Raw genomic sequence first — 25,203 nt, 5'->3', positions numbered from 1 at the left:
AATGTCCCTGAAATGCCCATATCTTCAGTTTTGTGAAATGTATATATTCTGTGGTAAAGAGCTATGTCATTAAAATGTTTCTTGTTTGTCGGGTACATTTGTGTTTTAGTGCTGATGAGGTTCCCATATCTGGTATCCCAGCAGGAGTCATTTAAAATTCACAGTACAGTAACTTCAGAGAAATAGAAGTAAGCAATGTTTTCAGTCTTTCGTGTATTCATTTCAAGGCGGCATGAAAAATGAAAACTTTCTAATGAGCCACAGAACAGGCTATCAAGGCGATCTCCTGTGCAATGGTGAACATGATGTACCTGCCCAGCCTTTCTAGAGGGAGATGAGCTCACAGCAGAAAGATAGCCATCTCTGACTTTTTCTTCTGATTCATCACTGACCTGAACTCCATTTGAACCTGGTTAGACAAAAAAACAAGCAGAATTCCTGGCCCAAACTATAAAATATAATTAAGCCCTTTTGAAACGATGTGTAAAAGAACATTGCTGTACCCCCACTTATAACCACTACCACCACCACAACCAATAAAGTTAAATCAAGCACTGCCTGTAATGGATTAGAATAATAAATGTTCCTGGACTTCAGTGTTTGAAGTGCTTGAAGAAAACAGGCTTCCAACAGCCGAGTAGCTGAATGGAGAAAAGACATTTATTAATGACGAGTTCAAGGATGTGGCCTGCTTAAGATCATTGCTTTCTGTTTACTGTGTGTTACACATCTCTTGTGTTTTTACACAGCCCACATGTGTCCACACACAATAATGGAATTCTTTTTTCAGCAAAAGAATTGTTAATTGTATAAATCTGGTTCTCTGAGGGAACTTTCATAAGACTGTGCTTTTTTCTGATAGGAAACAATTACCATTGTTATAGTGTCTTGTGTAAATCCACCTTCAACCTTGTCTCTAACAGCATTAGCCTATCTTCCAATCAAATTTAGTCACCGGATTTCAAACTTAATCCAATTTTTTTTTTTTTGCCAGACTACTTTTGGCCTCAAATGATATATTTTCACCGTAGTCCATAATAGTGACATGTGCCTGTCCTGTATGATGCCAGGGTGTGGTAAAACAGTGTTTTCTATTCAATTTCTCTAGATTTGGTTGCATCTGAATAAAAACAACAACTGTACAAACTTCACACATAATCACATTCAAACAGTGTGTTTTGTAGAGAAGAAAGGAGGCCTTTAAAACAACAAAATTGCAGTCAGTTGCTATGAATGTCATTGCACAAAAGGTTACTATAGAAGAAAGTTCCTAGTCCTAGTAACTCAGTACTAGAGAGAGATCTTTTCCTAGCAGTCCTTCTTTGCATCCTAACATAGCACCTGTTAGTTTAGTGTTCTGTGAAATGGGTGTATGTTAAGAGTCACAGCCCTGAGAATATAGGAAGCCACAAGCAATCCTCCACCCATGCAGTTGGTTGAATGTATGACAATATTAAGTTCTGCCTATGGCCACAGCAAATTATCCTATTGTCCACATAAGCCATGTGCTAAAGAGATTACTGGCAAAACAAGGCTGGCAGGAATGAATGAATAAAAATATATTTGAGATACTCTTATACCCTGGCTGGTTCCCTAGACCTGTTGGCCACGCTAGCATTACATACTGAGGCTGTGCAAGAGAGCTGTGACAGAACAGCATTTATTTACAGTGCTGTTACTACCTCCAAAGTGAAATCTGAGAATAGAGTTTCTGTAAAGCAGCAGAGTGCTTAAGTCAGAATGACAGACTCAGTGCTCTAGCCTGCTGCTTACTGACTAGCTGCCATCTTCCTATGGGAGGCAAGACTACCATGGGAGTCTGGGTGCTTGGCATGAACTGAATGCCTTCTTTCTTTTTAATCTTCTTTTCTCTCTCAATAAAACTACATCACTTGAATGCTGAAGTCATCTATCATTAAATGTTTGAGCTAAAAATTATTTCTATATCTTTATAAACTTTTCTTTATCAAGAACCCCTTTGTCCTTTCCTCCCATAAACCTTATGAACCAAACACATTGCATTTAATAAGATAGGTTATGATACCAATTTGATAGAATAGTAACTACAAATAAAAACCTTAGTAGGTCTCCACAGCCCCCGTTTCGGATTCCTGACTTGTAGGTTATTTGAAATAGTAAAACAATGTCATGGACTTTTAGTTACTTTGTGCCCCTAAATGTCAAGGAATGCTGGGATGAAGCCCAGTGAGGTAGTCTTCTGCTTCATTGAGTTAATCCTGAAAAGGTAAAGAGATTTGCCCAAGGAAATTCTGAGGGAGAATGGACTTTCATGACCTCTGGTTTGTCTCAGACTTTTGATCAGACTTTATTATGTAGACCAAGACCAGTTTCTAAGCCACTGCAGCGAATTACCTAGCAAGTCATTTTGCTTTTAAAATTAAGTTTATATGCTGAAGTCTAGCTCTGGATGAAGGCAGGGTTTGAAGATGGATGGATGCAAGAGCGGTAATGGAGGAATCAGATATGGGACACTCCTTAGTTTGATTTTAGGAGAAGTGGACAGAGAGGAAGCATACAGGAGTCATCCCCAGTGGGACAGGTCCCAGCAGAGGATGTAAGGAGTCAGCAGGGAAGGAAGTGAGTCAGGCCATGGTGGTCGAGAGACTCTTGCAGCCAGACTGACTAGCAGCCAGAGTGTTTCTTTATTTATACAGAATTTAGTTAGCAGGGATACATTCATGATGTTCCAAAACATAGAACATATCATTTTTGGTTTTGGACATATGTTTCACTTCCTTTTGCTCATCTTTTAGTCATCATTAATAAACTATGACAGAACAGAGTTATCACTTCCAATCATTTTCCCTGAAGTTTTGACATCATTAATAAACAGAGTTATCATTCTTACTCATTAACCCCATAACCCAATTTTTGAGAACCTAGAGGCATATGACAGCCTGTTCTCAGGCCAGTAGCTTTGGTTGCTTCAAGGACACTAGACCAAAACAATCTTCAACCACCCTGGGCATTTTGCCATGTCCCAAGCAGTGTATTATTAACTCTTAGCGGTCAGAGTGCCCAGGAAAAATCCTCAGGCTAAAGCTGCAGTTATATTCAAATTCTGGCATAATACAATCAATGTTCACATTTATATCCTTATAGAATTTGTCTATATGTCTAATCCTGGCATTCTGTTGTTCCTTGGTCATATGACATAGTGGCTCTACATGAGAAAACTGTTCTAAGAGAGGGAGGTCCTGACACCTCATACTTTTATCATCTTTCCACTCCATACTTTGTTCATCAATGTGTCTCTATATAGTACCGAGTTGTATGCCACATAATTGTCTGAGTTTACAGCGGGAAGAGGCTTGTAATTTGAACTGTGGACAACTCCTCAAGCCCACCAAATCTTACTGACCTTTTTGAATTTACTTTGTTTTGAATATCTTGTTCTGGTATAAGTCAGGAACAGATGTTTCAAGAATGTCTCATAGCCTAATGAAGAGACCTCTGGCTTCTTTATTTGTCACAACCTCCAAGGCATAAGGAAGACCTTCAAGTAGATAAGGATATCTCCCTCAAAGTGGGGGGTTGGAGTATGTTCAAGACTTTCTTAGGTAAGCTTAGAAGCAGCACTCCTGGGAGAAGGCATAAATGATTCATAAGGAATTTTCCATCAATCCAATATCCCCAAACTGTACAAATATTTAAAGTCCCTCAAGTATGCAACAGGTGGAGATGATAACCAAAGGTGGCATGGCAGCCATCATGTGGCTCAGCTCTGCTGGATCTTTGTCAAGCAGCTGTGCTGGCTTTATGACTTCTGCCATTCCATTCAGATATGGCTGTGCCATTTATACCCAATCTTCATCCATGTCACTGACTGCAGAAATGACTTCAGCAGGCATGATGGCACATAACTATAAATCTAGCACTAGGAGGGTCTGAATTCATGGACAATGTGGGCTACAATGAGACCTTGGCCAACCAAGCAAAAACTAAAACAAAGAAAAACAACCAAAAAACCAGCCCAGCAGAACTTTCTTCATGGAAATTACTTACTGTGTTCATCTCAGAAACTTTACAGGTGTCTTTTACCATTCTTCCTCTCTAAGAAGGCTGTCATTTAGTCATGTGGCCAGATGTGCCAACCTGCTTTCATAAAGTAGGTCTATAGGATCAAATCAAATTTTATTTTTCCAGTAAATTCATACAGTGTTAAGAAAGAGAGCATGATGGCAGACTGGAAGGGAGGAAAGAGCTATGACTTTTTAGTATTTTCATTTTGGTTTTCCAAGATCCGAGAGTTTTTTAAAAAAATATACCTTCCCAAGACAAGGACCAAGTATGAGCAGCCAGTGTAGAAGATGTTTCTTCTTTCATGAGAAATTCTCCTTTTATATGGAAAGGAGAAAAGAAGACCTTCCTCTTCTAGCTTATTTTCCTGATTTCTTGAATTCAGAAGACCAGGCTTGGGTTAAAGTGGGAGTCTTGACTTTTAGTCTCTGACAAGCACTGAGTAAGAGGTCTTGGGTGACTCTAAGTTCTCCCTACAGGAAATGAAAAGGTGCCTTGGAGACAGCCCAAGCTGAGCTCCCAGCTCCTGTTCTTTCGTTCTGGGCACTGGTACTCTATTCACTGAACAATGGGTACAGCTCCATGTTTTATTACATTACTGTAGTCTGTCTTTTCATTTATGATAGTCATAGGCATAATATGTTTAACTAGGCTTATTGCAAATATAAGTAGGATCCAATCAATTTGCACATTCTGTTTGAGGGTGGATAACAAGATGTTTTTGTTTCTGTTTTTATGGTTAAAACATGCAAATGCTGTATTTTATGTGCTTCGAAATAATTGCTTGAAGGAATATGAAGTGGAAAGAGTTTAGTCTTTGGTAGTTTAGTCATATTTTTGTGAATTATACTTAAAATATTTTTTCTTCCTTTCTTTTTGAGGCATCCTGATATTTCACTGTTATACAAATTTGCTCCTGGATGTTCTAACATATCCTTGCTGATTTTTAGTAGCCCAAAATTACTTCCAGCTGGGTTAAAAAACCAAACCCACCTAGCTGGCTGTGCTTTGCCGGCACGTGCTGTCATTGAGCACCCTTGCGAACTCAGTCTGCAGGGGCTCGGTTTAGGTTGCACTTGGCGCAGACGGCATGTGGAAAGGAGGAACGTTACGTGGGGTCTAGTACATCCTGACGCTGACAGGCTGGCAGTGTTTTTAAATAGTTTTCTAAACAAATGGTTTACATTTATTCGTCTTCTAAAGGAGTATTTTAAAGGTCACAAGACTATTTGTTCCTTGAATGTAGTTTTTATATTCACTTGCAAAGTATGTCAATATGCAAACAAAGCAAGATGCCATTTATCCCATCATTTACTTCTGACATTATTCCTCAGTGTTGTTACACCTCATTTACTCTAATTAAATGTCTGCCATTGGTTTTCAAAAACAATTTTAAAATATAAACAAATTTTTGAAAGAGGTAGTTCAATTGGAAACAAAAGCATTTCTTTAAAGTTGGGAGACAGAAGTTACACAGAGTGACGATCACATGGTCACTGAAGGCAACACTGGATCTTGGAACAGTAAAGAAGTTATGAGAGGAAAATCCAGTGGGATTCCCAAAATGTCTGTGATTATACCACTGTCAATGTCCTTGCTGTTGAGAGTATACCCTGGGTTTGTAGAGTTTAGGGGAAGAACATAACTTTGCTGAAAGACTAAATTTGAGAATTTGTTTTTGTTTTGTTTTGTTGTTTGTTTGTTTGGTTTGGTTTTTTGAGACAGGGTTTGTTTGTGTAGCGTTGGAGCCTTTCCTGAAACTCGCTCGGTAGACCAGACTGGCCTCGAACTCACAGAGATCTGCCTGCCTCTGCCTCCCGAGTGATGAGATTAAAGACATGCGCTATCACTGCCCGCTATGAAGTTATAAAAATGACTTGATCAGTGGGATGTGGTGGCTTATACCTTTAGTTTCAGCATTTAGGAGGCAGAAGTGAGTGGATTTCTGTGAGTTCAAGGCCAGCCTGGTCTACTTAGTCTCTAGCTAGCCAAGGACTATGTAGTGAGACCCTGTCTCAGAAATTAAATAAACAAAAATACTTGATCTCTAATTGAAATAAATTTAATATAAATATTTTGAAGGTTGTGATAATTTCATATCTTTTAGTTGAGAAATAATTTAAATCTATTTTTAAATAGAATATTTCTTCTAACATTTGAAAATTTAGAGAACAAAATATACAGAAAATGTAACAGATAGGATTTCAAATACCTTTGTACTTCCCAGCCAGCAGACATGTGTACATGTCCTATTTGTAGTCAACACAAGAGAACTCTATGGAGTGACGCAGCCATCTCCAGTGTGTGTCATTTCCATTGTGGACGTGGTGTCCAGCAGTTTAGAATTCCACTAAGCAGAACAATATGTGCCTTAACTTACCTTCTCTTGCCATTTGTCCAGAGTTTAAATGTCCTGGGATCCAATTTACATAAACTCTGAGAATTCACTGTGAGAGGTGGATCTATGACAGCCCAAGAAAGCTATGTAGTATGTTTCTTAATGACAGAAGACGAGGTTAAGGAGGCTGTCACAGAGATCGGCTCCTTAGACTGGAAGAGAGGGGAAAGGAAATGAATAACCATGTCGCGAGTCCCGGAGATTATGTTCTTGTTTTGTCAAAATTACGAAGTTGGTGACAAAGTTATGAAGTTGATCTACTTTCTCTTTTGACTCTGAAATTCATCGCCACTCTTTGTTAATAAAAAATTGCCATAGTCTTACAGTCTCTTTTACCAAGATTAAAACCATTTGAACTAATGTTTTCCTATCACCACGCTGTAGCTTTCTAAAACTGTGGCAGATGTACTGTTAAAAACTTACAAGAAAACGCTTGTGGATGAACCTGTCTGTGGTGTCAAAGGTAACAAGGTCCCTTACTAGGAGCATAGTCATAGTGGGTTGATATGTTGTAAGCGTGGCAGGCAGGGAAGACCCATGGGAATGAACTGAGTTAGTCTTCTAGTCTTGAAAGTGAGCCGTTCCTAACCTCCTGTTAGCTGTATGACAAGAGCATTCAAGAAGGGGGTGACAAGGACCAAGAGGATGTTTCTATCTGCAGGCCGTGTGTTTTCCTGACGCATTTCACCATACCCTTTTCTAGGCTCTAATAACATGAGCATGGTAGTTTCTTCGTCCTTTTATTCATCCACATATTTGTATTTTCTTGGATATCACTCAGGTGTTTATTGTTATCCTCTTGGAGTTCAATGAAGTGTTTCTTCATTTTGTTTTTAACTCCAATGAATTCTTTGATAAAGTTCATCATTGTTTTAAAATCTGTGTCCTGGTATTCATCTAGGCACTTAGACAGTGCTTCTATAGGAGTAGTGGGTGTGATGGGAGACATGCTACATTGTCCATTCATGTTGTCTTTGCTGTTTGACCTGGACATGTGGTTGTGCATCTGATGTGATAATCTGGCTTTCATTAGATTGGGCCAGTGCAGGAGTTGCATACGCTGAATTAGGCTGGGTAAAGCTGGTGGATGAGCTGTTTAACAGACCAATGCAAAGATGACTCAAACATGGGTCTGGAGCTAGGCCTGTGGGTGCAGATATGGTAGTGGACAGAGGGAAGGATGGGCATGGGAAGGAGGTTCTCCTAAGTCAAAGGTGACTCTTGAACAAAGTAGATTTGAAGGCCACTAATCTGGACCTAGACCTGTGGGTGGGGAGATGCCCACAGGCAGCAGTGGAGTGGATGGAGGAAGGACAAGAAAGGAAAGAAGCAACTTACCAAGCAAAGGCAGCTAGGAACTAGGCCTGTGTGAACTAGGTGGTGGGAGAGAAGGAACGTTCACCTGTGCTGGGCAAAGGTGGGTGAGAAGGACGTCCCCACATGCTGGGCAAAGGTGGGTGAGAAGGACGTCCCCTGTGCTGGGCAAAGGTGGGTGAGAAGGACATCCTCTGTGCTGGGCAAAGGTGGGTGAGAAGGAGCATCCCCTGTGCTGGGCAAAGGTGGGTGAGAAGGACGTCCCCTGTGCTGGGCAAAAGTGGGTGAGAAGGACGTCCCCTGTGCTGGGCAAAGGTGGGTGAGAAGGACATCCTCTGTGCTGGACAAAGGTGGGTGAGAAGGAGCATCCCCTGTGCTGGGCAAAGGTGGGTGAGAAGGACGTCCCCACATGCTGGGCAAAGATGGGTGAGAAGGACGTCCCCTGTGCTGGGCAAAGGTGGGTGAAAAGGACGTCCCCACGTGCTGGGCAAAGGTGGGTGAGAAGGACGTCCCCTGTGCTGGGCAAAGGTGGGTGAGAAGGAGCATCCCCTGTGCTGGGCAAAGGTGGGTCGCAAACAAAAGTTGGTTTGAGGGCTGAGGGTCTGGTGCCAGGTCTGCGGGTTTGCAGACGGTGGAGAGGCAGAGACCATGGTAATTCTCAATGCCACTAATATGTTCAAATAAGCCAGTGATCAGTGTTAGTAAGGATAAGATACAGGCAAGTGCAAACTGTAGATGACTAGGAAAATCAGAAGTGAGGGTGAGGTTTTGAGGAAGAATTAAAGAGACCAGAAAGAAGACAGATGAACAACATTTTTTTATTCATTTTACATACCAACCACAGATCCCCCTCTTCCCTCCTCCTGCCCCTCCAGCCTTCCCCCACCCCAACCCACCCCCATTCCCTCCTCCAACAAGGTAAGGCCTGCCATGGGGAGTCAGCAGAGCCTGGTACATTCAGCTGAGGCGGGTCCAAGCCCCTCCCCCTGCATCAAGGCTGTGTGAGGTGTCCCACTATAGGTAGTGGTCTCCAAAAAGCCAGCTCATGCACCAGGGATGGATCCTGATCCCACTGCCAGGGGCTCCTTAAGCAGATCAAGCTACACAACTGTCTTGCTCATGCAGAGGGCCTAGTCCAGTCCCATGGAGGCTCCACAGGTGTTGATCTAAATTTCGTTAAGTTCTCACTAGTTTGGTCTGGTTGTCTCTGTAGGTTTCCCCATCATGATCTTGATGCCCCTTGCTCATAGAATCCCTTTTCTCTCTCTTCGACTGGACTCCTGGAGCTCGGCCTGGTTCTTGGCTGTGGATCTCTGCATCTGCTTCCATCAGTTACTAGATTAAGGCTCTGTGATGTCAGAGTATTCACCAGTTTGATTACTGGAGTAAGCCAGCTCAGGCACCCTCTCTGCTATTGCTAGTAGTCTAGGATGGGGTCATCTTTGTGGATTTCTGGGAACTTCCCTAGCACCAGGTTTCTCCCCATCCCCATGATGTCTCCCTCTATCACGGTATCTCTTTCATTGCTCTCCCACTCTGTCCCTGTTCCAGCTCGATATTCTTAATTACAGTAAAAGAATTGATAGGACATAAAGTGGGTTTTTTTAAATACCAAGAGTAATGGAGTTTATGAGCTATCAAGAGGAAGTGTTCCTGCTCTGCAGCAGTTCATGTGCTCAGCAGTCCCTACATAATGTTGTTGGTTAACTTTAACCCCTTAGTACTTACTGAGATCTCAGAGCCTGAGAGACTCTGGTGTGAAAGAAAATTGTAAATGATTTCCTTTATCTTGGTATACTGAGTGGATGGTAGGTAATTAGTGAATGTCAGTTCAATAATAAATGTCCAAAATCCTCATAAATCGACAGCATAGGAGTGCCGCTTGTCTGACAGCTTACCCTGGCTATATGGACACTGTCAACAAGAAGTTACCACGAAGGCCATTAAGACAAAGTCAGGTTCACTAAAATAGGAGACTGTGCGTGTATGTGTGTGTGTGTGTGTAGCAGACCTTTCAAAATCCAATTGGCTAGAAGATATTATCAGATACTGGGGGATGGATCTGTCTTTAAAATGCTTTCTATAAGAGCTTAAGGACCCAGGCAAGATCCCCAGCACTCACATTAAAAAGTTGGTGTGGTGATAATTTGTAATCCCAGTGCTTGGGAAGTAGAGGCCAGGGAATTCCTGGGACCTGGTAGCCAGCTGGCCGGCCTATCCTAATTGGAGAGCTCCAGGTCCCATTAAGAGACAGTCTCAAAAATCAGCTTGTTTGGCCATCTTGAGGAACAACACCCAAATTTAACGTCTGACCTCCACATGCATGTACACACATGAACACACACACACACACACACACACAAGTACGAACATGAACACAAGGAAGTAGAAAGGGGCCCAGACAGGTTAGCACTGAAGGAGGCAGCAATGTACCTGAGATACAGAGATCTTGCAACTGAGACAGGAATCGTGCAGCTGTTGCTAAATAGTCCAATGACAGCAGAATTTGGTGACTGAAAACTTGATACGTTTTATAGATTCTAAAACTTCAGAGAAAGAAGGTAAAAATAAAGGCAGAGAAATGACCAGAAACCAACCAGTGATATTTAATTAGAGCCAGAAATACCAGTATTAGTTCATGATTTTAATACATTTACTGATGGGTACATAGAGAAATAGGTACAAATGTGTATGTACATGCGTTAGTATGTATTCACTTCTCATGGCTTTATCTACAGCAAGTGTGTGATTGTTTGAATGAAAATGACCCCCATAGACTTATAAGGAGTGGCCCTGTTGGGAGGTGTGGCCTTGTTAGAGGAAGTGTGTCACTTGTAGTAGACTGTGAGGTTTCAAATGCTCAAGCCAGGCCCAGTGTTGCTCTCTCTTTCTACTGCCTGTCAATCCAGATGCAGAACTCTCAGCTCCTTCTGCAATATGTCTGCCTGCGTTCCACCATGTTTCCCGCCATGATGATAATGGACTAAACCTCTGAAACTGTAAGCCAGCCCCAATTAAATGTTTTCCTTATGGCCGGGCGGTGGTGGCACATGTCTTTAATCCCAGCACTCGGGAGGCAGAGACAGACGGATCTCTGTGAGTTCAAGGCCAGCCTGGTCTACAGAGCGAGATCCAGGACAGGCAACAAAACTACACAGAGAAACTCTGTCTCAAAAAACAAACAAAAAAATGTTTTCCTTATTAAGATTTGCCATGGCCATGGTGTCCCTTCACAGTAATAGAAAGCCTGACAGAGACAGAGCACTGCGAAGAGGTGAAACCCAAGGAGTAGTAGGCATTCCTGCCATTCAGAATTGGGCTTAAGTTACCATTCTTCTACAAGAACGAGGCTAGAAAGTAAAGATGTTTATCCCCAAAGGATAGTTCAGAAAGACCAACTTAATGGTTTAGTTCCCAGGGACCAAAGTTGGTTCATTTTAAGCAGTAAATAAAAATAATAATTGAGCCAGGCATGGTGGCGCATGCTTTTAATCCCAGGACTTGGGAGGCAGAGGCAGATGGACCTCTATGAGTTCAAGGCCAGCTTCTTCTACAGAGAGAGTTTCAGGGTAGCCAAAGCTACACAGAGAAACTATGTCTCATAAAAACAAATAATAATAATACTGAATTTTGATTTGTAGAGTAGGATTCCATACTAACACTAACACAAAGACAACTTGTAAAGCAGGGCACTAGAAAGCCACCATTATCACTCAGCATAACAATAATCATTATGAATGCCATTAGTGAATAGTAACAGTGTGTGGAAGTTAAATGAAAAGATATCTACTTAGTCTCCAGGAATCTTCCCCCAAGGGTAACTCTATAGTGAGTGGAAAATCTGACAGACAAAGCCCTCAGGGTTACTGTACATAGCAGTGAAATAGAAAGATCACATGTCCTGTAGGATGCCCCAAGGGCATCCTTTCTTTGGTTATCCTGTGGGAAATGCCTCGCCTCATTCTGCTCATGGGAAAACAAGATAAAGTGAAATTGACAGATGGGCCATGGAATAGTTGAGATTCAGAATCTCAGAGTCACATAAGCCAAGAAAGCTGGAAGGTTGGTTACACAGATTAGGAAAAGTCTTGACACCTAAACTCAGTGGCATTCCAGCTTGGGTTGTAGGCCAGGAGAAAGACATCATGGGGGAGGAAGAGAATTTTAAATAAGATCTAGCGAGGTGTGGTGGTGGTGGTGATGGTGGTGGTGGTGGTGGTGGTGGTGGTGGTGGTGGTGGTGGTGGTGGTGGTGGTGGTGGTGGTGGTGCACACACACCTTTAATCCCAGGACTCCGGAGGTGGAAGCAAACTGATCTCTGTGAGTTGAAAGCCAGTCTGATCTACAAAGCAAGTTTCCAGGTCAGCCAGAGACATTGTAAGACTCTGACTTGGGGAAGAAAAAAAAAAAAAAAGGAAACAAATAACATGGCTGTGTGAAGGATGTATTGAAACTCCATATTTTTGAAGCTAAAATATTTCAAAGTTCTTGGTTTTTTGTTTGTTTGCTGAGACCTAGAGGAAGTGGCTTCCAAGGTTTTCCATTCATCTTTCTTCTCTTACGGTGATATAAGATGAGGAAGGTCAGAGATGTGGGCACTTTCTTTCCTGCCTGGCAAGTCAGAAACTTGGAGGGCAGGTCGTAAATGGGGTCCCCCGTTCTGTGGGACAGCCTCATCAGCACTTAGACCACACAGCCTCTTTTCCTTGATGACCTCCGGAGATACAGTGACTCCATTGATAGAGACACTTTTTAATTTGGGGGTAAATTGGAGCTTCTCTCTAGATTTTTACTTTGTTTTTTTTTGTTTGTTTGTTTTTTAGTGTGTAAGTGAAACATAGCTTCAAATTAAGATAATCAGCTGGGCATAGCAGTGAATGCCTTTACTCCCAGCACTCCAGAGGCTGAGGCAGACAGACTTCTATATGTCTGAGGCTAGCCTGTTCTAATTAGCAAAGCCTTGTCTTAAAAAATCAAAAATCCTAAACATAATTGTGAAAAAGGAGAAGTTTCAGTGGTACATGTTTGATAAAAAGACTTAAAAAACTCATTTCTCACCATGGTAACTTTTAAACAAACCTTAGCCCTAACACTTGTGGCTCTGATGCCTTCTGTGGAGGACTTAAAGTTGTGTCTCTTATTTCCACAATAAGTACATACAACATATGAAATTTTCAATTCTCCACAGAACTGAAAAGTCAGTGCCGGCCGGTACTGTACTTTAAAATGTGCATACACCCTGGGCTGAAGGTGTTTCTTAATCTTTCATCTTTTTGCAGGATCAAACAGCGTTAGGAAAGTAAGCCCTGAGCATTACAAATGTGGCCTGGTGAAATTCAATATTCACAGTGACAATTTAGAGTATGAGTTTCTTGGGAGGAAAATGAACATACCACTTTAACTGTGCATCTAAATATCTTAAAGTCTGCTGTAGGCTTATGAAAAGGTTTTGATCCACACTCCTACTTCAAGTTCAAAAGGAAACCTATGTTTTAAAGTGTATTCCTTTTCTGGGTATATTTACTTTGAACTATAACATATAGTTTTTCTCATAAATCTAACCTGCCACTATCTGTTTTTAAGGCTTTGTAAACGTCAAGTGGTTATGAGGTGTGAAGTTTGGATTAAGCTAAAGTTTTTAGAAAGCACATGTTTTGTATTTTGATTGTTTTGAATTTCAACATGGGCCAACCCAAAACTTGAGTGTTTAGCAGAGTAATATACTGTACTCTGTTGCTGTCAGAAATCACAGAAAATTGCCCTTTCACATCATGTTAGTAATGGACAAATGAAGCAGCTGTTCTTATTCTTAATGGACTTGTTTGAAAAACTTGAAAGTTTAATGAAAATATCTCCACTCATAAAACCTAAACTGTGCACACATGGAAAAAGTCATAATGTTTTGGCAACTATTGCTTTGTTAGGAATGTGAATGTCTACCTGCTTCAGAATTCTGTAATAATGGCCTGAAACTGCTGGAAAGCCAGCTGGGAAAGACCCTGGCAAAGGAGGAATCCCCATTGATTAAAATTTGCCCAGTCTTCTTCCTACCCTTTTTGCTTTCTTGGTCAAGGAGTAATTAAACTATACGGCCTTTCTGTTTATCTCCTTCAGGCCCAAGTCTTGGATCATCAGTCCTCCTCAACATAAGTGATTTTCTCCTTAAAACAAGCCTCAAAGAAAGAAGTCGAATTCTGATAGGACCATTCTCTGCTACTGTGAATCTGGAAGCTAAATGGTGTAAACACAGCGGCAATCCAGGCCCGCAACAGTCCATACCAAAAGTAGCCTTGGATTTAAGAGGTGGCCTGCTGCAGGTCTGTAGGACCGGCCGTATTTTCCCCATAAGTTTTCAACTAAACTGTTGTTTTGTTTCGCTTTGTTTTGAAGTGCCTCACTAAAATTTAAATTTTTGTGTGACAAGGAAGCGTATAGTATGATGGTGCCCATTTTAACAGCATTATTGAAGAATGAGTCATATATCATCTGATTTACCTGTTTCAACAGTATAATTCAGTGGGTTGGGTTTTTGTTGTTATTTGTATATTCAGGGTTTTATGCTCATTATCATCATTGTCAACCTTAGAACATCTTTTCATTCATCAGTTGAGAGAGTTTGGGTATCTTTCCACTTTGGACTATTTCCGAATAATGCTTCTGTGAACATTTGCAGACAAGTTTCCATGGACATACATTTTTCTTTCTCTTGGTTGTATAATTGAGAGTGGAAATGTCTGGTGAAACTTTTCAGTGGGTGGAGTTTCTAATTATAGAGCGGTCAGCCTGGATCAGATCCAGTGTCACTGAGACACATAGAGCTGTGCCATAGCTGTACTTCCTTAGGTATATGATGCTCCATTAAAACTTGACATGTTTTACTCCAACCTCTTATTCATGTGCCTATAGCCAGATATGGAATGTGTAAGATTCTCTGTCCTATTTTGTGATAATACTTAGGTAGCTCTTAACTTCCTTATGCAATTTCATGTCCCTCAAGGTTGTTAGACATCAAAAAAGTTGTAAGATTCACAATCATAGAAAATTTAAGTGACTAGTTTATTAGTAAAGGGACCATATTAAATATGAATTTCTTAAAATCATCAACAAATTGTAATTTTTCAACTGCTCACCGCCTTATACTGACATGAACCACATTTTAGGGGATTACAAAGAAATTACTTGTGACTTTGAAAAGGCTTTTATTTCTATCAGTAACCTTTTAAATGTGCGCTGCTTCACAGTGAGTTTCAATTGTGCTACCTTTTTCCAAGGCAGGAAAGTACACATTAAGAACAGTACAAACAAGAGAGACAAATGAGGTTTATCCTCTCTGCATCCTAGCCACTTGGCATTAATCACTGTGCCCACAGTCATACGGCTGCTATGGAGCTCTGTGCCCTTGGCTCTCAGACTCCTCATACTATACTCGGATTGTCAGAGTCGGGGTGTGTGTTGACAGTCTGACTAAGCACAGACTCAGAATCCTGTAAGTTCAAGTCCGTTGGTCAGCTCCCTTCTCTCCTGTTAGAAAGCAGCCTTGGCCAGGACTATTTGATCCCATGACAAATGGAAGAAGCTATTCCACAAGGCTGTTTATCATTTTATTAATATTTGGCCTAGAGAATCTGTGTGTCCTAATCTTGGACTTTTAAGAAATGTTCTTTTTCCTCTTTGTTAAATGAATTCACAAATAATGCTTCGCACCAATGTAATATCATCATTAATCTAAAGTTTAAAGTTTACTGTTATTCACACTATCTGAAATACGATTTTCTTGCTGTTATATATGTATTCAAATATTAGAATATCAAACAACAAATTATTATTTATTGGAAATTATAGTTTATTATCAGTAATTATACTGAACATGATTATAGTCCCACATTAATTCAGATATGATTTGTACCTAATTATCCTCAAGATAATGTTTAAAGACTGTAAATATTTCATACCCTTTTGCAGGTCTTCTGGGGTCAAGAACATTTGAATTGCCTGGCCCTTCTGCATGAATTATGCAGTGGGTATCTTAAGGAGGAGGGAAAGTTTGAAGTGCCGGTTCCCGAATCAGTACCCCAAATGCCATCTCCAGTGGATAAGACACAAGCTTTTAAAAGTGAACAAAGTTCAGATGACCTGCGGACAGGCATCTTTCAGTACATACAGGATGCTGGTAAGTACAAACAGTGTCAGCATAAGAGTACATGCATCCAGGTGCACTTAAAATGAGTTCACTGAGTAGCACTGTGGAGCACTAGAAAGTACATCCATCCACACTTAGAGTATGAAAGTCATATATACACCCATCATTTCCTCTTTTAAAGTTGACTTTTCCCATCTCAAATCTTTAAACTCATCAGTTTCATTCTCTATATGATTTTCTTTTATTCTCTTTCTGAGAAATCAACATGTTCCTTTTTTAAAACATGCATTTTTGTTTTTGTCTGGCAGAACCTTTGAAACTCCCTGGTATCTATGAAGTCTTGTTTTATAGTGAAACAGAAGAGAGCCCAGGGATGATGTTATGGAGGTATCCAGAACCTCGAGTACTCACCCTTGTGCGAATAACTCCCGTGCCTTTCAACACCACAGAGGACCCAGATATCAGCACAGCAGACCTGGGTGATGTGCTGCAGGTGTGTAGTGGCTGGTTTTTCTTTCTAAAATAAAAGCAGTATGAGGAAATGCTGACCATTCAGTAAGGGAAAAAAAATGTTTAGAGCATATTTATTTCTTATGTCAGTAGTAAAAAAGATAAGTATATATTCACTTGTGTACTGTATTATGCATACATGTATAAAAAGAAGAGCTGTATTTTGATGTCTCTGGACCACCTAGAGTAGTGCAGATCTGGTCAGTTCCAGGTGCCCAGGTAGCATGCAGGAAGCTTGCCAGTGCTCAGCAGCCAGAGTCAATATCAGGTTCTGTAATGTTTTATAACTTAATAAAAATATAAGGAGCCAAAGTGTAGGCAGAGTTCAGAATTGGAGATGCTGGCCTAGGCAACAAGACAAGGCTGTGGTTTCTGAAAGCTGAGGACAGCTTGCTCTAGAGTTCATGATATGGATTCTGTATATAGAGTAGTATGGAATTCTCAGTAAGGATAAAGGAACAGGACATGACAGTAGGAGAGATGCCCTGATGCCATCTCCTGAGATTCTGAAGCTGACCTCCTATTCTGCCAATGAGCAGCAGAATTGAACTTGGGGCTGGAATGGGTCTCTTAGATAGAAACAACTCTTAGGTTATAGGCTTAGAATCATACAAATCATCTTGTTTCCTTGGAGAAGTTGAGAACAGAAAATGTGTAGCATTGGTCACAGGTTTGGATCAACTGAGATGTTCTCCTTTGTACCTAAAGTGCCAGGCCCAGAGTTGCTCTTGTGGATCAGAAGGCAGCTGACATGTTCTCATGTGCTGGGAGCTCAGTCTAGTGTAAAAACTTCTTTGGTTGTTGAGGGGTAGAAGAGTCTCCCTACTTGATCTTCCAAAGGGAACCTTCCTGTTGTCACTGCCATTTTATTGTGAGGGTCTCGAGGTCTGTCCTGGAGGCTCAGGTTGGATGTTGATGGCTGATCCTGAGTGGGAGGACAGTGTGAAGAGGGTGCCCTTGTCAGTGTGGTGCAGTGCACATACTGTGTGCTGTGTCATCTCTTCCCCTGACCCTCTGTGTACTGACTTGGTCTCCTTAGGCAAACTCTGGTCTCCTAAAGTTTCTATTTCCTTGACTAAAAGTAACAGTTGATGTTATCAACCCTTCAAAGTAATTATGGGCTATTACAATAACTGGGACATTACAGTTCATATGCTTAAATAAATGCTTTACACATAGTGAGGTCCTAAATGTTAATTCTTCTTCTCTACTCATTTTACACAATCACCTAGAGATTATTGTGAGACTTCTCCATGTCATCGCAGCCTCCAGTCTCCCACCCAACCTAGCCTTCTAGAAGCCTATAGGAACAGATGGATCATATGACTCCCTGGGGGGAACCTTCAGTGACTCTGTCACCCTGCTGTGCCTGCTATGATAGCCTGGCAGGCCATGGACATGGAACATGCTGTAGTTAAACTAACCTATTCGATATTCCCCAAACCGGCTTTAACTACCCATTTTTCTTTTGTTTATTAGTTTGGTTTCTATTGTTATGATAAACTCCATGACCAAAACAACTTGGGGCAGAACAGATTTATTTCAGCTTACAATTCTGGGTCACAGACTACCATGGGGGAAATCAGGATAGGAACTCAAGCAGGAACTGAAGCAGAAACCACAGAGGAACACTGCTTTCTGCTTGCTCTCCCAGCTGATGGTCAGCCAGCTTACTTACACAGCTTGGACCTCCCTGACTAGAGCTGTACTTCCCACATTGGGCTGGAACTTCCTATATCAATTAACCATTGAGAAAATGCCCTAGAGGCATACCCACAGGTCAATCTGATCTATGTAATACCACAACTGAGGTTCTCTCTTCCCTCTTGACTCTAATTTGTGATGATGATGATGATGATGATGATGACGACTAAATAAGCCAGCACCCTGTCAGTTTCTCCTTTCCTGAAAACTGAAGCCCTGTCTACTCTTGGGATAGCTAACATGCTGTCTGTCCCTTGGAAGATTCTTGGACAGCATGTCCAAATGTGCGTTCATCCTCCTGAAATCCTCGAGTGTTGATCCACTACTTTGATGCTGTTTTTCACTTTACCCTATTCCTCTATATTTTTTCTTCTAGATTATGTATCTCAAGAAAAGGATCATATAACTTCCTGCTCTGTTCCTTATATTAAATAGGGCTATTCAAACAGTTGTTTGTGGTAAATACATGGACGCCTGGGTTCCTGCTGCCTGCTATGCAGAAGTATTGCACGGTTTGCCACACTGTGGTGATAAAGCATGCACACTGATTTCTAACTTGAGCTGTGTCTTGATGTAGCATGCTGTTCTTCAGTGGTATCATCTGCCATGAACACATTACATAACACAGGCTCTTGTGAGCTGATTGAATATTCTGCCAAGATCATTTTCCCTAACAGAGACTAGTTCCTGATTACCAGGATAAGTCAGTCTGTTGGCCTTAGTCTAAAACAGAATTGAGTTTGGTTGGCTTTTTCCTTCAGGACCTTAAGTTCACTAAAAACTTAAGCTTCTGACTCTAAATATATAGGCTGACATCCCATCATTTCCTCATGACCAATGGGGTTTAGAAACAAGTTATTCATATTTTCTTAGTAAATTTATTTTGGAATTTTAATGGAACATATAGGAACATGCCTATATTATTCACCTAAATAGGTTCTAAATAAAAACCCTGAATTTAATGTTTATAGAAACAAAAATGAGTTTATTTTGTGTTCATTTATAATTTTATCACATAAATTTTAAGGTTATAATACTAACGTCAACAAACTTGGGGTCTGTAAGTAAACTAAAATGATGATGTATGTAATATAACAAGAACTGGGGTTAAAGGAACGCCACCAACCTGAAAGGAGTGTTGTTTTAAATGGAGTTAAGTAGAAGAACTTCTTGCTATTACGATTTTATGTGGCAGTTTTCAGGTTTCCCTTTTCCTCACCTCACTGTATCTTTTAAGGATTCCAATGTGGAAAGTCTACTTTCTGAACTTGGCAATGGATTTTTTTTTTTTTTTAGATGGAGTCTCACTGTACAGCCTTGGCTAACCTGGAACTTGCTATACACACACACACACACACACACACACACACACACACACACACACACACCAGACTGGGCTTGAACTCACAGAGATTTGCCTGTTTCTGCTTCCCAAATTCTAGGCTTAAAGGCATCTTCCACCATACCTAGATGAATATTTTAATCTTTAGATAGATCCATTATGTTACTTTTTAATGGGAGAGGATAACATTTAGCTTGACTGATTGTTGTATGCAGCATATTAATGAGAAAGCAAGAGTACAGTACTGATGGAACAAGAGCAAAATTAGAAAATGCCTTTTTAAAGTATTTTAAGGTTTATTTTTGTTATTTATATGTATGTGTGTATCTCTGCCTGTGGGTATGTACACTTGAGTGCTGGTGCCTGTGGAGGCCAGAGGCATCGAACCCCTTGGAGCTAAACAGACAAGTGTAATCCACCTGATGTGGGTACCTTGAGTTGAACTCGCGTCCTCTGGAAGAACAGCAGGTGCTCCTAACCACTGAGCTGTCTCTCCAGCCCCTTGAAAATGTCTTTAACCACGGAAGTACTTTGACATCTTTTAGTGACAACTTTATTCCTCCCATTTAATTTTGCCCTTCAGATCTCAGAATTCTCCAAATTGAATGATTTTCCTTAGTGAAATCTTCAGAGTTTGGTACATAATTCTTCTATGAAAACAAATCATGTTTGTAATTCCTTAAAGGTTTGTGCACGGGTGGGGGTGGGGCAGGAGGAAAAGGCAAGGTCGATGGTGTCATTTGTTTATCATGAGGGAGACAGAGAATCCTCTGCCGAAGAAGTCAGTGTGCTTGTGCCCAGTTCTCTTTCGTTTATCCAGTTTAAAAGTCAGGACAATTGGTTTTGTTTTTTTTTTTTTTCTGAAAACCCATTTTTAATTATGTTTATCTTTATCGGGAATGAGCACATGTGAGTGCAGGTATCTAAGGAGGACAGAAGAGGGTGCCAGATCCCCTGAATCTGGAGTTAACAGGCAGTTGTGAGCCATCCAAAGAACTCAGGTCCTCTAGAAGAGCAGCAAGTACTCTTAACTGCTGAGCCATCTCTCTAGCCTCAGAAAAATTAGTTTGTAAAAATCAAAGTGAAGCCCCATTGCATGAATAACAAAGTAATTTCTTATGAAATGGGCATTATCTCCATTTTACAGTTGAGTAAACTGAGACCTAGAACAATTAATGAACTGTTCCTGAATCACAGAATTTATAAGTAAGGGAGTCACAACTTCACACTCATCCATCTGACTACAAAGCCTGTGTTCTACATAAAAATCTGGGAAAAGAATATTCTAGATGGTTTACCTGAGTGACAGTATGCCCTACCCTATTGAAAAATGTGGGGGAAAAGAAAAGAAAATTATCCTTTTCCTTTATCATAAAATAATTATCCAATAATATGCCTAAGTAGCTTTAAATCAGTAAAGTAAATGCAAGAGAGATTAGCTCTTTACATATCTGAAGAAGGACCTGGAAGAGGGAAAATGCCCAGACAAAGCATTATGAGACAAAAATTACCTCCAAAAATACCATTGAGGGTTTTTGTTTTTGATTTGTTTTGTTTTGTTTTCTCTGTTGTTGGCCATTTACTGCTGGTTCTAGGACCGATCTTTAAGTGTGGTTTGTATACCCAGTGAGACTCCATTGAAGAAAATTAAGTTTTCACTTGCCAATGATTATCAGTTGGCTATAGCTTCTGGGTTAAGGATGGTAGCTTGTGTCCACTTCCCCTCTTAGTGCTGGAACCTCCTCTGGCTTAGACCTGTGCAGGTCCTGTGCGTGCTGCCTCAGTCTCTATGAGTTTATAGGGGTGTCAGTCCTGTTGTCTACAAGGCTCTGTTTTCCTGGTATCTTCCATCCTCACTGGCACTTACAATCTTTACCTCCTCTTCCACAGAGTTGCCTGAGCCCTGAGGGGAGGGATTTGATAAGATATCCCAGTGGGGACTGAGTGGTCCAAGGTCTCTCTCTGCACATTATCCTGCTGTGGGTCTCTGTTTTTGTTCCCATCTGCTGCAGGAGGAAGCTTCTCTGATGATGGCTGAGTGAGGCACTGATCTATGAGTGTAGTAAAATGTTGTTAGTCATTTTATTGCTGTGTTCTTTCAGCAGAATAGTAGTTTTGGTTTTCCCCTTGTCTCTGGCCTATCTAGTCTCAGGTTCTGTGCCACCTGAGCGTGTTGGGGATGGGTCCCTTCTCAATGGGCCTTAAATCCAAGCAGAGAGTGGTTGGTTACTCCCACACTTGAGTGCCACTGTTGTACCAGTGTGTTTTGTGTACAGGCCACCATTGTAGATCGCAAGGTTTGTGGTCAGGTTGGTGTTTCCCTTTCTCCTCTGGGAGCGTGCAGAGCACCTTCTACTTCCATGAACACTGTCAGTAGGGGTGAAGACTCTAGGTAGTCACAGCGTGACTCCTGTGTGTTCAGGGGTTATATAGATATCGTCTTCAGCAATGGCCTTGCCATCACTTTGTGGAGAGCAGCCATTAGCCTTGGCAATGGCCTGGCTTGTTTGGGGTTTCCATGGAGCCCCTTTGGGCAATCTAAGGACATAAATCTTTTAAAAGAAGAACAACTTTGAATTTACTGTTAGAAAAGAAGCCCTGTCTTCTGGGAAAGTTATCTTTTGTGTGAGTAGCTTCTTGGTGTCATAATAATTCTGGGGAATGCTGGATCTGCATGTGATTAATGGATGGAATGCTTTTGCTGACAAAGTGACGGCCAGAGGAGTCAATGCCTTTCTCACAGCTCCACCGTCAGTGGTTTCTGGGTATTATGTCCAGAGGAAGAAACTACAGTGAGGGCAACTTGAGCGACAGTAGGGAGAGTTACTATCAAGAGTCAGTAAGGAGAGGAGCCCTAGAGCAAGAACATGGTGGTGTGGATGGGCCCCAGGGGAGTACCTCTGGGAGAAGGGCCAGCCCTGGCAGAGGGGCTCAGGGAAGACTCTTTCTTAAACAGGAAATAAGAAAAGAAGAAAAAAATAGAGTTCATTTACTGTGTTTTTCTAGCTTCTCCTCTTGCACCTGCCAAAACGATTCTTGCTACTTTAATCCCTTCACTGTCCCCCTGGCCTTTTCTGTAGACAAGGTCTCCTGTCACTCAAGACACACAGGAGGGCATTTCTTGTCTCCTGTCACTCAAGACACACAGGAGGCATTTCTTGTCACAGCAACTTAAAATCAGTGTTTGCATTGGCCAGTACAGTGACTGTGTGGCATAGCAGTTTCACAGATTCACAGCGATAATGAGGCTTCAACACTTTACATACCATTTTTAATTTTAAAAATTTGAGTTTACAATATGGTGTATTGATATCTCTAGATTAGCATGGATTTGGTTTTAGTTTACTAATGGCATTTAACCCATTGTTTATCTAGATACCAAACTAAGACTTCATTAATTTTACAATTGTGTGATTTTTTTTCTTTTCTTTTTTATAATTATGTGGAAAATATTCCAGGTCAGGCATATATACTTGATATTATGAAATAAAGTATAAAAGACTTTTACTGCTCTAAAATCTAAAATTTCACAATCTCCATATAATTCTAGAACACATGGACCCAACAGGCAGAGATTAGGGTTATTCACAATGTAATATGATTTGTCTCTTCCACACATAGCTTAAGAAGAGTAGAAGGAAGTAGTCTTGGGTGTTTCTTTTCAGCAGCATTGAGCGGTTCACTTAGAATCACACATGTGTTCCCAGAATCCTGAGCTTTTTATTTTATAAGCGCCTCCTGCCACTGGCAGCTGTACTAATGTGTCCCAGAAGGCTTTGTGCCTATCCATCATCTTTAGGAGAAGTGCTCAAAGCCAGATAGGAGATTCATTGTTGTTGAAATGCAGAAATGGAAAAAAAAAAACCTGGATAGGCCTGGAGGAAGTGAGGAGCTGGGCCAGAGTCTTAGGACTCGAGGAAAGGGAAATGCTGTGTACCCAGTGGATACTAATAAATGTTTGTGGATGATGGACGGTGCTGGGTGAGCCACTAAGAGTGGTAACTTCCGGAAGCCACTGCCTCCTCTTTTGGATGGAAAGAGGAAATACAAATAGAGAATTCCCTGAATACACTTTTACTCATTCTGTTTTTGTGGTGTTGTGAAAGTCTGGACCAATTTAGGAATAGATCCCAAGGAACTTCTGATCACCTCAGCAGATGGAGATGAGGAGAGCAGGCCTAGGTGCTTGAGTAGTGAGAGGACTGTAGCTCTATTCTCCAGTCCTGTCACTTCCAAGAGGCCCAAGTACACAAAACAAAGCCTGGCAGAACCTGTTCTAGAATAGAAGAGACACAGAGAGTATGCCTCTTAGCAAAGCAAGTTTCCAGCTCATGGGAGCCACCACCACAAGACTGCATGGAAGAGATGGCTAGCTGGGTGGTCAGTGGTGAGTAAGTAGGATTTCAAGAAGTAGAGAAGGGAGAAAGGGTCTTTTAAAAATAACTATCAGGGCTGGGAATGCAAAACTCAGTGGTAGAGTGCTTGTCTACCATATGTGAGGCCCTGGGTTCAGTTCCCAGTACCATTAAAAAGTAAGTATGTTTGGAATTAAATAGAGAAAGTTCAACATAACATTTCTAGGAAGTAGAATACAGTCTGATTTGACAAAGACAGGCTGAACAAGGGTGGGGTGAGTAGAAAAGCTCTAGTTGTGGTCCTTGTGTGCTGGTCTGTACCCATTCCGTTGAGGGAAAGGAAGTGATGATTTGCTGAGCACCTAGTATGCACAGAGCACCAGATTTACCATTTCTGTCATGTCTCTTCATTATCCCTGTAACCTATGAAATAAGGACTGTGATTCCACTTTGGATGGAAGGTAAGTGAGGTCTAAGAAGTTAAGTAATTTCAGAAAGTGAGGAAGAGAGAAAACTAGGATTCACACTGAGATTCCTGTGGATCCCTGAGTCCTATGTTGTGTTGCTTCAGCAACATGAAGACCTTGGAATTCATCTTTTACTTTATAGCTTCATAAGCCATTGTCAGTTCAGTCCTTAGAGTAGATTGGCCCACTGGTCTGTAAAGAGGGAAAGGAGAAAGGGAAGACAGACTGGGAATGATAACCTTGCCAGGGCTCTCAGAGATGACAAGGTTATAAACCAAGAAAGCAGTTTTGACAGAGAAAAAAAGGAAGAGACAGACAGACGTGTCTTTGGCAACTTAAAGTCAAGGTGACAGGCAGATGTTGGGCAATGAGAAGTATGTCGTGAGAGCATTCCCATTGTGGAAATAAAGGTGCTGCTGTGCCTTTTTTGTGTGGTTCACTTTGCAAGGCCTCACATGGATGTGAGGTGAAGCTAGCCCTGCGGAGGGATTGGTGGTATCCTCACTCATGTCAGAGACAAGGGAAGTCTCCTTGGGCATCTGCCCTCAGAAAAGTGGATGAATTCATAGGGATTTGACTCTGGAAGTTTACAGGCCCTTTGAGCTGTGATTCTCTGCTGAAAGTCCCAGTAGTGCCAGAAACACTGCTGCAGCTGTTTTGTTCTCTGGGACAAGAGCTCAAACAAAACAGTAGCTCAATCCCCTCCCATGTGGGAACCGTTGAGGTAGGTAATCTCAGACTGTCTATACACAGCCTGCAGGCCAGGCGTCATCAGCTTCGTGCTGTCTCCAACACTGGATGTTGTTGGCATAGTCCAAGACGGCTGCCCAAACCTCAAGTACCTTATTCCCACTCTAGCATGGGAAAAGAACAGGAGACAGACAGAAGCCATTCTCCTCCTTAAGGCTGTTTCTTGATGCCCACATCCTGTA

General features: G+C 41.3%; 1 protein-coding gene across 1 annotated transcript in view; it reads left to right on the top strand.

Moving 5' to 3' along the window:
• Positions 1-25,203, top strand: part of Vps13b (vacuolar protein sorting 13 homolog B) — a 601,468-nt gene that overhangs the window by 451,492 nt on the left and 124,773 nt on the right. Inside the window, exons 37-39 of the mRNA XM_059247261.1 lie at positions 13,868-14,070; positions 15,716-15,923; positions 16,202-16,386. Of these exons, the coding sequence (XP_059103244.1) occupies positions 13,868-14,070; positions 15,716-15,923; positions 16,202-16,386 (596 nt within the window). The remainder of the gene's footprint in view (positions 1-13,867; positions 14,071-15,715; positions 15,924-16,201; positions 16,387-25,203) is intronic.

Source organism: Peromyscus eremicus, chromosome 20 (assembly GCF_949786415.1).
Source record: "Peromyscus eremicus chromosome 20, PerEre_H2_v1, whole genome shotgun sequence".
Taxonomy (NCBI): Eukaryota; Metazoa; Chordata; class Mammalia; order Rodentia; family Cricetidae; genus Peromyscus; species Peromyscus eremicus.
This window is presented reverse-complemented; position numbering and strand designations above follow the sequence as displayed.